The sequence below is a fragment of the Poecilia formosa genome, unplaced genomic scaffold (genome assembly GCF_000485575.1).
Source record: "Poecilia formosa unplaced genomic scaffold, Poecilia_formosa-5.1.2 Scaffold329, whole genome shotgun sequence".
Lineage (NCBI taxonomy): Eukaryota > Metazoa > Chordata > Actinopteri > Cyprinodontiformes > Poeciliidae > Poecilia > Poecilia formosa.
In genome coordinates, this window is record NW_006800268.1 from 120849 (window position 1) to 134120 (window position 13272).

The 13272-nt window shown below is 38.1% G+C and overlaps 1 protein-coding gene across 2 annotated transcripts; it reads left to right on the forward strand.

Moving 5' to 3' along the window:
- Nucleotides 1-493: 493 nt before the first annotated feature.
- On the forward strand, nt 494-13100 carry LOC103152817 (tetraspanin-15-like). Of its 2 annotated transcripts, XM_007573446.2 has the most exons (7): nt 494-822; nt 4094-4279; nt 5563-5637; nt 5781-5876; nt 9346-9459; nt 12279-12329; nt 12864-13100. In XM_007573446.2, the coding sequence occupies exons 1-7, from the start codon at nt 736-738 to the stop codon at nt 12912-12914; spliced, it is 660 nt and encodes a 219-aa protein (XP_007573508.1). In that variant the 5' UTR covers nt 494-735; the 3' UTR covers nt 12915-13100. The 2 variants fall into 2 exon arrangements, with proteins under 2 accessions (XP_007573508.1, XP_016516935.1); XM_016661449.1 differs by having other exon boundaries at nt 12279-12916.
- Nucleotides 13101-13272: the final 172 nt, after the last annotated feature.

Here is a 13272-nt window from a genome sequence, read left to right on the forward strand (position 1 = left end):
CATGTCTTTAATCCCATTTGTGAACACATCAGTATTGCCATCAGGATGGCAACAAATGAGTCAAAGCAACCAATGATGCAATTTGAAGCAAGAGCTGGGATTAGGTGTGTGCTGACCATAGGAAAGCAGTCTGGATAATCACATGACACAGGGACAAAATGTTTGCTAATTACAATGCTCTCTATTTATATTCTTACCAAAAACGCTTTACAAGTATGCATTACCAACATAAATTATTTTTGGCCCTCTGCCTAGTCTGTCACGTTTTTTTGAGATTGGAGTTGTTTTAAGAAGTCCACTTTTGGTGTTAGCACCTGGTTTACAATGCCATGTGCTTTCAGGTCGTCAATTACAATAAACACAATGTATATATGATGTGCTTGTATGCGTAGATTCAGTTTGTAAAAAAAGTTTAAATGAAACAAATTTGATGTTTACTCTACCTGTGAAGCTGGTGAATTTGTGTAACTGCTCCTTTAAGAATGGAGTCAAAACAAAGCGTGGGGCGGCTAGCCGCACGGAAGTGGTTTCGTCTCGGCGGCTTTACAACAGCACCTGTTTGAGAAATGATAGCTCCTGCATATTTAATATCCAGTTACCTCTAATAACTGTTTCTCATGTCTCAAAGGGAGTATTTTATATTTCATTAATATATCAAACATATATTTACATTAAACGAGCTACACGAAGGAGCGTTAGCTAGCCTGTTAGCTAGCTTGATAAAAGCAAGCAGCCATGCCGTCCTACTCAGAAGTGAGAAAAAGCAACCACTTCTACTATTTCATCAAGTTCACACTAAATGTCTACTCAATGCTTTTCTCGGTAAGTGCGAGATGCATTTTATTATGTCTGTATCCGCTTGGAGTTTATTTGAGTCTAAATGCCGAGCTAGAGATCAACTTTTAAAGCATCTTTCCAGTCTTCATTTACATAACACTTATTTTTAAATGTACCGCTTGCTCCATACCCACAAATGTTTAAGAAAATATAAATTCATATAGATTATAAATGTATGCTATCCTCCCAACAATTCGGTATACACTACAAATACATTTATGGCCTCTCTGATAGTAATTTCAATCGAAATCAGTAACTCGCCCTTAACCACAGAGCACTTCTACCTTTAAAGCATCACATATAGCTGGGCTTTTCTGATATTTCATTAAAATCATTGTTCCTTTGTTGAATCGCACACATGGCGCTTTTATAATAAACGCAATTTGGTTAATAATAAACGGTACATGTTATTGTGATGTCTTAGAGCTCTGTGGATACAAGCTAATAGATGAATGATTCATACCGGTGGAAAATATTCAAAACACCGTAACATTTTATAGTGTAATACGTTTACATTGCGCCAGGAGATGGACAGTGTTTTAACATAATTTCCCGACATATTCACGGTTCCATTTGTCTCTTAGACAATACAAAGCCATCAGTCAGTGGCCAACAAACAGCACGGTGGTGCAGGGCGTTGGATGCTCTTAAAGGGATGGAATGATAATGGAATTGATTCTGCCGACACAAAACACGAGCAAGTGAGAAGTACAGAAGAAAAATACATCAACCTTGCTGCTGTTTTCTTGCTCAGAGATTGTTATTCCTGTCATTACGGCGTTATGACCTTTTAATATATTTAGCTTAATGTCAGCAAAAAATATATTTCAGCAAAGTTTGATTTCTGTAACGAATATAATATAACAAATTGAGTTATTACAGCTCTATTATTTATAGCCTTCAATTTTTGGGAATGCATAAAAGTGTAGAAAAAAAATTAATATAGGGGCAAATTAACAAAAAAGTTGTTAAATGTGCTGTTTTAAAAAGTTGTACTGATGACTATTTTTGCTTTGTGGTTCTTTGTCTATTAAGGGGGAAAAAGTGCAACAAGCCGACATTTGTCTGCTTTGTGGTCAGAAATGTTGTGAGATGGCCAAATTTGTCTTTCTTTGCAATTGAATCTTCTTCAAGCTAACTGGCTGTGTGCAGAAACAAGTGGGAGAAGGGGTCAGTAGTGGTTAGCTCTATTCTCCATTCAGAAACTCCTCTTATGGCAGAATGATGTGTGGTTTCCTGATACAAGAACCTCAAACCACAGGGAGCGTATGAAGTAGAATTTGAGCAATTTGAAATCAGGAACTCTCTCAAACTTTGGATTTATTTTTATTTATTATTTTTTTTGTAGAAAATATGTATAATCAAATGAAAATGTAGCTCATTCTATTGACATGGTATTGGCTGGTGTTTGCAAAGAAGCCAATCCAGGAGTGCCATTCATTCAGGAAACAAAGCGTAGAATAAGTCTGAATAGATCTGCCCTAATCTGGCATATTGTCACCAATAGCAGATCCAGAATTATTTTCAACATCAGATCATATCGGTGCATCTCCACTTTTATCCTCCTCTGTTTTCTACAGAAACATCTGTCCTGGAACTTTGTGTTGAATGTGATTGTAAACCATTCGTAGCTTGATCCTGTTAGCGCTCCAGAATGCCTCTAATGTGATTTGCCTCTTCCTCTGGCTCTCCTTTCTGCTGCTGTGATTTAGGCCGCTGTGGACTTCCTCCACAGACAAAGGCTCCTTTGGCCCCAAGCTAGCCATGTAGACTTAATTAGAGCTATCGTCGCTGTGGGAGTGTTGGATTTAGCTAATGTCTGTAAAGTCTGATTCTAATGACAGAAGGAAAGCGGCAGGTGTCCGGTGAGATTGACCCACACTCACCCAGTGTTTGCTTTCTCTGACTGACGATTGTACATTCAGAAAATTAAAGCGTGGTTTCAAAAGTTGACATTGATCAGATCTTTGCTGTGTCACTTTTCTGCCATCAGTAGACTAATTTAGGGGAGATATAAAGATGCTGTAGCTAAAAGGAAGGTTAGTGCTGATATGGGATGTGGGAAGCCAGGCTGGATTACTTAACAAGGTTTTGTACGAGGTTCTCAGCTGTTAAATGGAGTTGGAGTAGATTGCCTCTGTGTCCAAATGAAAATCAAAAGCAAAGACGGCTACTTCATACTTCATGTATTCTAGCACTTTCCATTAACCAAATGAAAGTAGTGCTAGTGATTCAATTTGAACTAAGTTGGTAACTCACACCATGCAGCAGCTGTTCATGTACGACAGAATAATCGTTTAAGGTTAATAAATACCATTTTCTATGGATTTATACGTTTATTTATGTATGTAATAAAGGCTAACATTTTATTTCAGTTGCTTGTATTTGTGCTGTTGCAAATGGTAATAAAGGTCTCATAAATTAGATTAATGTTTAAGTGCAAAATTACCTGGAAAGGCATAAAAATGTTCTTTAGGTGTAAACTTATTGTTGATGGAAATCACATACCCACTTTTAATCTCAGTGATGCTGCTTTGAGAACTTTTGTTTTAGAAGCTGCCACTCTGATTGAAATGTTGTGGATATAATCCCAGCTTTTTTTCTGGAGTTCTGCCTGACTCAGTTTTAGGTCCCTGTTCATTTCTCTCTACCCCCCCCCCACACACACACACACACACAAAAAAAACTACTATTGGGAAGTTTAAAGCTCTTCTAAAAAAAATCCCATCTGTAACCGGAGAGAGGCTGCTACTCTTCTGCGGGATGTTGTGCTTGTATTAACTGATTTAACTGGTTCACACTCCATTAAGACTGCAGAAGGACATTTAAAGAAACAGCAGAGTTATTTGCTGTGTTTGATTTTAAGCATAGCTACAAGCTAAAGGGTTCAAGACAGTATCAAATAGTAAATAAATAAACTATATTAAGCAACTTGTGGAAGGAATCCCAAAAGGTTTGGCCCAAGTCAAACACTGTCAAAGACGGTTATCCCTGATACTGACCAAATCTATGTAAACTTTTGAATTCGAGGAAAATTGCAAAGAACTTTCTAAAAAACATTCTCTCCAAGTTTTCTGGCATTTAGCAAGTAGAGCTACCGTAACTTTGTTAATTCTAACTAGGCTAAAACAAGAGAGGTTTGGTCTGACTGGACTTCAGACGGTGAAGTCCAGTGTATGTAAATATGTGGCTTGGCTGCCGTTCCAAACTCGACCTTAGGTCTCCGTGTCACGAACCACCTCTCTTCTCTCCACAGTTTATGGGCCTGTGTGTGTTGTGTGTGGGAGTGTATGCGGAAGTGGAAAGGCAGAAGAATCGGACCCTGGAGGGTCTCTTCCTGGCTCCCGCCGTTGTGCTCATCCTGCTGGGCCTGGTGATGTTCACCGTGTCAGTGGTGGGAATGGTCGGCTCCCTCAGGGACAATAAGACCCTGCTGCACATGGTAGGGACGCTGGACGAACGTCTGCAGAGTTAGCTGTTTACCTTGTTTGTTTTGTTGTTGTTGTTTTTTAAAAGCGGGATAGTGAAATTAAATGGTACCTGATGCGTCTCTTTGATTAAACTGCTTGGATCTTTTTGATTTGTGTTCTGTGACTGAAACTTTACACTTTGATTCTGATTAGATTATCTATTCAGCTGCAAATTCAAACCAAACATGTTCATTTTAGAATATTTGTGTCTAATTACATATATTACCACAAACATTACATCTAAGAAATATAATTTACAGAGTGCAAAACAGTTCGGTTCTTAAAACATTAATACCACCAAACAGTTTGATGACCTTTTTCCTTCCTGCATGCAAAGACGCAGCTGTTGGTTTTGTCAGTAACAGAGGAAAAGCTAAAAAGGAGTAGGGCTGCATTATTGTGGTTGCTATGCAACCATGTAATTAGCTATAGCTAAATAATCAGTAATAAAGCGCAAAATGAAGTTAGAAACAGAGATGTTAGTGATGTCTGTGTGTTTTTGAGGAGAAGATTAGAAAGTCAATAAACCAATGACATAGCAATAATTTAAAAGAAAAGAATGTCTATTATTGTGTTTGACTCAAACAATAGACCATGAATAATTACTGTTTTTATCTCAGGAGGGTTTTTTTTTTCTTCCTTACTTCTTTTTGGAGGTCTCAAGCCTCTGTTACTGGTTAGAATTATTAATACAGAATGAGAAAACATCTATTTTTTTATTTTTCCAGCTGCACCATCATGTATTCTGGTTCAGTTTCAGTCAGATAAAGGCAAAGAACAGATGCTTTAATGCATAAATTATGATCTTCTCCAACAAGTAATTATTTTGTCATTCTTTGTGGGAAAACATCGACCTCTATCAAGCAATCTGCAGCATTTTTTTGTACTTTCATGATTTTTACAGATACAATTGTAAAGTTGTCAGTAACATACTGCACGTGTTGGATAAGTTTCACCTTAATAGCGCAGCAGAATGAAAAACTGTAGTTTGATTATTGAATCAACAACAATGAATTCTTAAATTGAACCAGAGTCTGCACAAAACAATTTAGATTAGTTTTAATCCCCAGAAAGAAAACCAGAAACAGGAGGAGAGACGTCAGAGGAGCCTGGGATTCATCTGTTTTGGTAGCAGATCACTATTTTAAGAAGACTATAAATCATTCTACGTTCAGCAGTCTAAACTTTTCATAAGCGGAGTAAAAAATAAAAAAAAACACTTTTAATCTGCTAAATGTCCCTTTTCTCTCCGCAGTTCCTCTGCGTTCTGTGTGTGCTGCTGCTCCTCCAGGCATTGACTCTCGCCATGGCTCTCATCTTTGAAAAGAAGGTAAAAGTTGTTTCATATCATGTGTGGCTCTTGATGTTTTTATCTAGCGATTTGATTGCTTGCAGGCAGGTCAGTCAGGGCTGCTTGGTTGATATTTTTCCTCGTCACCACCATCTGTGTGTTTCTGCTTGTGTTCTTTCCAGACAGTTGCGTTGTTTCAGAGCACCATACGGGAAGGAATTAAACACTACTACGACGATCTGGACTTCAAAAATATCTTGGACTATGTCCAGCAAAAGGTAGGATTATACTTGGCTTCACTTCTGTCAACAGTTGGGACATAACTTTGTGTTTCTTAGTTACATGAAACTTATTGGTTTGTGATTTAATGTCAGCTACACCCTAAGGTAGTTGCGCAGATAATTTTGCGCCATTCATTTTTGTAAATCACATAAGTTTTTTGTTAATTTAATAATTTTTGGATTTCTGTAACAACTAAATATTATAACAACTCTTTCTGACCCCTTACCATAATATTCACTTTTAAAGAGAAACTGTGTTCATAGCTGCAGCTCTCCTTTAATCTTAATTAGAAAAGCACCTGGGTGGACATAGCTCCGCCTTTGAGGACGAAGATCCTCCTTGGAGGAGCCACTCCATCTTTCTGCTCCTTCAGACTAGCCAGCAGCAATTAGCTGAGCTCATTATACGAGTTACTTCTCTGTTCAACGCTGGTAAAAACACAGTTAAAGGGTTAATAGAGGAGCCATGTTGTGATGACTCCTGAAGGTGGAGTTTTAGAAAGAGCAGGAGTTTTTGAAGAGATAGAGGCCCAATTTTAAGGTGTTAAATTGCGAAGTCACATTTCTTGACACTAATGGCATTTTTCTAACAAGTTACTTGATTGTACTATAAAATAGCACTATGTGCCTGGAAAATACATAATACTGCGCCTTTAAAAGCATTTGTAGTGCTGAAAATAAAGCCAAACGTGTTTGGCTTTATTTTTAAAGCCAAACACGTTTGGTTTTATTTTCAGTTCATCACATCAGGAGTGTTTGCTTTTAAGCCACAATTCAAAGAGAATTTCTGAGAAACTTTTCACAGCAGACAGCTAATTTGAGGAGGGCCAACATCGGTGCGTGGGACTGCATGAAGGAAACATTTTTATTACCAACAGGGCAAACTATTGATCAGAATATCACCCAGAGGCTTTAAAGGTGTGGGAGCTTGTTGCTTGTGCACTTTCTTGCACACAGCCCACTGGTCCTGATATTGTGACATCATCCTGTTGTAATGGCATAGTGCTATGGATTAGAACAAACAGGGCGCCTCTGTGGGAGTGCCATTATTCCTCCCTGCCTCGCCACCGAGGCCATTTCATCTCCCAGTCCTGCTCTGTCTGCAGGGTTGGAGAGAGCCCAGTGTGGATTTGTCACTGAAAGGTAGAGGCTCACAGCAGAAGTGTGGCACTTTGTCATGTTTAACTGGGAGGGGAGACAGCTGCACAGAACCTGTTGTCACTTTGAATGGCAATTTCTCAATGGAAGAGTGGGCAGACTGTCTCAGGCAGAGAGGATGGGGACAAGTGTCTAATCAGCTCCTGCAGCCCAGAGGTAGGCAGAGGCTGGAGCAGCTGGGGGACGGGGTTCTACGAGCAAAGAAAGCCAAACAGGACAGCTGTCTGGATTCATGTTAACATCACTTCTACGGGTTCAGATGTGGTTCTGCAACTAAAAGGGCTTTTATTTTCTGTTTCTGTTAAAGACAGCCTGGCAATTTTTAGAAAATGTTTTTTGAAAACATTGAATGTTAATTAATAAATCATTTTAAATCACACTAAATGTGTTTTAGAGCTTTATGTGTCTTTAGGTTTTAAATTTTCCTGACCAGATGCAGTTGTAACACGTTTGCTGAGTATTGAGAAGATTGCAGTTTTTTTTACGACACTCACCATTTTCTTCTTTTTCTTCTTTTTCTTTTAAACAGTGTTTGTAGTCTTTATTCAAATTCAATTTGATTCAAATTCAGAAATACTTTATTGCGCCCAAAGGGCAATTAAATGTTGTTTTCACTCATAATAGTTGAAAATTCTTCAATGTTTTCTCTCAACTTAATGCCCAGAGATATATCTGGCCATTAAGGGCAGTTGCATTCTAACTGCACAAATGGTTTGTTTGCATGCATGGCACTTAAAATTTTGTGATTTACCAAATTTAGCATGCATGAATAGCAAATAGTTGTTTGCTATTTACAATAATAATAATAATAATAATAAAAAAAACATCTGACATGTTATTTCTCTCATTATTGTGGCCTTTAGGAGATAGAAATAATTTAGGTAATTTAGGACGTAAAACAAGAGAAAATTAGTCTGATTTAACTTCTAACAGTGACAGGGAAAAGGCTGTATGTTTTTTGTTGTTTTTTTCTTCAGTGTGTAAGCTTCTGGGTTAATATGTATTTGGTGGCCTGTGTAGATAAACTCTTCTTCATGTTGATATCACATGAAATCCTAATGGAATATATTAAAGTCTGTTATTTATTACACAGCCATTAGTGCTAATCTTAATTGGCCATTTCATCTTTTTATGCTGAAAGCAGGAACCATTTATGGGGGGTGAAAGTTATTGATTAAAAAGTTAATGCAAAGTGGAATGATCTTATCGACTGACTAACGATTAGTTAAAGAGCGGGCATTTTCTTAGAAACCTGAGTTTTCTCAGAGGGGAAAAGGGGCTGACTGTCTTTCCAAAACAGGAAGGGCAACATTTAAAAAAAAAAGTCAGCCGTATTAAATACTGACTGAATGAACAGTTAGTCGTTGATTTCTCACATTAAATTTAGGCGTATTTATTCACTATAACAAAACAAAAACCCATTACGTTGCTGAGTCAAAAATAAATAAACCAATCAATAAAATAAAGTATGTAACACACTAAATTCCCTATGAACAGGGATGTTAATACATAGTAATGTAAGATTATTTATTTTTCCTTTTCAATTAATATGGTTTCATGTGAGATTGGTTATTTGCTAAGGATGTTCCATGGATGAGTGGTGACGTTTCTTTCTTCGGTTTTTTTTTTTTTTGGGTTTGTTTTTATGAGGGGCTGAGACGTTATGCTGTTGGGTTACACGGTTGAATAAAAGTCTGCACAGCTACGCTATTCCCTCTCAGTGTCTGCTCTTTCTCTACCCACGACCTCCTATTTTATGGTGACACCGATTTAGATCACTACTAAGTGTTACAGTACTGTCAGTTTAGAGGAGGGCAGACTTGATCGCCTTCGTATCACATCAATAATTAGTTTTGGGTGAAAAGTTGACGCTGCTTCGCCATGCAGCATAACTGAATGAGCGCTATTAAGGTGAAACTCAAGGAGCTTGTCCAGCGTTCTTACTTCAACGGATAAAATGCATTTTTCCTTCCAATCGGACTTTGTTTGGACCATTCCAACTTCTTGCTGTTCTGGGATAGTCCGCCATTTTTAAGTCTGTGTCTGACTCTGCTAGAAGATTACCAGCAGCGCCCTCTGCTGGATGACGGTCAAACTACACCACTAAAAGAATGTTGAAGCGGAAGTTATTAGTTCGATCAATTAGAATTCATTTTAATGTAATAAAATTAGTTAAAATTTTAGAACTAATGACGTCTTATTCAGTCTTGTGTCTCAGGTGTGTTGAGATGTTTGTAGATTTTTTTCAGAGAATTTTCTAATAATCCTTGAATTTCTGTTCTGGTTCCTCATCTGTTTCATTTTCCAGTTTTCTTGTTGTGGAGGGGATGAATATAAGGACTGGGGAGTCAACCAGTACCATTTCTGCAACGGTACCGGTCCACTGGCCTGCGGGGTTCCATACACCTGCTGTGTTCGCAAGGTGAGCGTGCCAACGCCTCTCCAAACATCGCCCAGGCTTTTGTGTTTGTATTGTTAGATCTCAGAACTCAGCTGGATGCTGTTTATTGCACACAGTCATCCTGCAGTGATGGTGTATTTGCAGTATGCTGTCGGGTTTGGCCAATCTACAGTTCTGAGAAAAGTGTTTGCTCCCATTTTAATGACTCCAAAGTTTGTTTGTTTTTTTCCTTTTATATTTTCCTAAATATTCAGATCAATAAAATTTATTCAAATGTTGGACAAAGATGAACTTCAAATACAAAAATCTGTTTTCAAATAATTGCATTTGTAAAATGGAAAAAGCTATCCAAAGCAACCTGGGTTTATGTTACAGTATATTAACCACATTTTAGACCCAAAGTGTGATGAGCCACTTTTCGATTAAGTGTCTCTTTCTGCACGACGACTGGATCAAAAAAATCACTTCAATAGAAGAGCCTTGCTTGAAGTTGTTGTATTATAGTTGGAGTTAATTCTTGGGTGCTGTGGTGGCACAGGGGCAAAGCATGACCCACATATTGAGGCCTTATGCCTCATGGCGGTGGTCGCAGGTTCGATTCCCGGCCTGGCAACATTTGCCGCATGTCCTCCCCTCTCTGATTACACTGTTTCCTGTCAAACTACTTTCAAATAAAGGCCACTAGAGCCAACAAAACCTCAAAAAGAATTCTTTATTCCACTTTCTGAACCATTTGAAAGATTTGTTCCAGTTCATTTTTTACATGTTTGACTGAAGTAATGAACCAATTGTTTTATCAGTTTTTTTTATTGTTTATTTTACATTGGCTGTTCTTCTCCTACTTGCACTGACTGAACAAATTAAAATTGCTTTTCCATGTTTGACCACCTTATGAAGCTGTTAGTCTATTTCAGTGTTCTGTACTGGTGCAGAGTTATCCATTGGTAATTCAGTACATTTCTGTCTGTACATGAGTCGATTCAGCACCGTTTCTCAGATTGGTATCGACTGATACTAAACTTCAGATATCAGATATCTGTATCAGAAGTGAAAAAGTGGATCAGGTCAGCCCTAGTTCTAGTTGATTTTTCTGGGAAGTCGGAAATTCCCAAGTCCAGATCCAACTGGAACGCATCACTAGCTCTTTTTGTCATTTGTTAATTTTCTGTCATCAATTAATCATCAGCTATGATCATCTTCGTTAGATCAAATCAACAGGATCAAGTCAGGCTGCCTAAAAAATTTAACAAAATAAAGATGTTTAGTTTGCCGATTGCTTATTTTCTGTTTTGTTTTTCCGTTCTGTGATCACCGTGCGCTTCCGTTTAAATCACTACACAAGGTATCTGTTGCTGCATCACGTGTTGACCGAAAGCTAATTGACTTACTATGAATTGTGAATCCCTAAAGCAAGAGGAGACCTACTTCATTTGTATCACTACGTGGCTAAAACCAGGACCACCGCTGAGCCTGTTTCTGCCAGATAATAGCCAAACACTGATACCACATGCTCATCAACTATTATCAGATTGACGTGGAGCTGCAGCTCACTCACAGCCATCTTGTTTGCTTATCTCATATCCTGCTGATAGACACACATCCAGAGAGCATCCAGGCCGGGACAGAAATGTCTGGTGGTTTTATCAAATGAAGGAGAGGCTCTTGTTATCTGCACAATAGAACTGTAATTGACTCCACAATGAAAATGTATTGCCTGGCTAGCAGGAGACATGCTGCTATTTAAAGCTCTGTGGCCTTTGGGAGATTTTTCAGTTTAAATAAAATGTTAGCCCCCCTTTGGGCCCCTCCACAGGCCCACAGCCACTCCGGTCCCTGAGCTTTAAGGACTGATAATGTGCCTGGAAGCTGAGGACAGATAAATTATGATAGAGTCCTGCAGTCCTCTCTTTTTGCACGCACATGCACACACACACACACACAGATTACACCGATTAAAAAGACATGTCTGATGTTATCAGTTGTTACCCGTCACGGCTGCAGTCAGGTTTTCGCTCCAAATGGTCGGTGTATTAGAGGCTTTTTAAAAGATGGAAACATGTCACATACAGTGCTGTCCATATCTGTGCTCAGTCTAAAATTAAATCACTTTTTTATTGCAGTAGCAGAAATGTTTGTACCGTGTACAATCCTCTTTTGCCAATAGGACAACTTTCATAAACGAGTAAGAAAAAGTGTGCACACCCACAACAGGCTGCGGTGAAAACACCGTAGTTGGTCTTCCAGGCCAGTTGGTGGCGCAGTAATGCTGCCAGAGAATGACACAAAAAACACAGAATTTTTGTTATTGTGAGAGAGACACACCTGGATGGCCGCAATACGGAACTGGACTTTTGACATGTATCCACCCTGGAACCCAGTTAAAAAAATTATCATTTCTGGTCTCCCAAAAACACCAAAAATGTGTGGACGCAAAACTTAAACAAAAACAACTGCAGACACATAAAATTGTCTTTGTGGCCCTAAAATGATTTAAATTAATTTAATAAAGTAACTTGGCCTTTAATATATGAATTACTAGTCTTAAATTTTGTCATTTCAGGACTATTTAATATATTTAGTTGTTTCTTTTCCTTGTGGGACTTTTCTATCAGATAAAAGTTTGAGTCACAGTTAGTTTTCTTTATTCCCTAAATATTCCTGGTCAAATAAAAAAACTAGATTCATCAGCATTTTTCGGTTGATACTTTTATTATTACATAGAAGGAATATATTTCCAGTCATCTTGACTAGAGTTTCCAGTAGATGTGGAGTCACACTGTGACTGTCTCATCTCAGGTCAAACTTTGTGTCTGATTGCTGCGTATTCTGTCTCTTCACAGCTGGGAGAAGTTATCAACACCCTTTGTGGCTACAACACTCTGAATGAACAGGTATGTGTGAGAACATATTTTATCTGCTTTTTTTCTTTATCTTGTTGGTTTTGCACAGATTCTTCACAATGTATCACAGCTCCTGCCCCTTATTACTGGCAACTGTAGAATCTACAGTTAGTATTTTCCTCATCTAGAGAAGTATGAGCCAAAGAAAATAATAGTGTGTAAAAATAACTTTTTCTCTCCAAGCTCTGTTTGTTCTGTCTCCCAGAACAAAGTGCTCAAAAGAGATTCCCGACTGATAATTAAAGATCAACACGGTTACCATGGCGTCAACTTTTAGCTCAGTCTGCAATTAAACAATCATAGCTTTCATTATCTTGGCTTTCAGGTTATTAACTAAAAAACACTTGAACACACACATACACACATACACTTTTGTGCTCATGCAGCTTTATACAGTGGCTGCACCACAGATGATGAGAATGTCATGGTGTTTGAAAAATACAGATATTAAATTCTAAACACTGCTAAAATAATAATAATAATAAAATGAAGTTGATTTCAATGCTTGTACTTTGATTTCAAAAGGCAGCTGAAAATCAGATGAGATATTGGAGCATTTTGAGTCTGAAAAAGTGATGAATTTTGAAATGCAAAAAGAAGAGGTGAAGATTTCTGGGGGAATCTGGACCCAGCGACTGACCGGTACCTGCTGTCAACAGTAAATTTACAGAAACACCCTAAAAAAATAATGGAATGTTGTGGGAAAAATAAAGCATTTCCTGTTTCCCAATACAGAATATGAAACTTATGTAGATTCATTACACACAGTAATGAAGGCCTTAGTCCTCGACGCGGCTGTCGCAGGTTCGCTTCTTGGCCTGGCGACCTTTGCCGCATGTTTTCCCCTTCTCTCATTACACATTTTCCTGTCAATTCACTATCAAATAAAAGCCATTAGGGCCAATAAAACTTAAAAAAAAAAATAATAACCTTG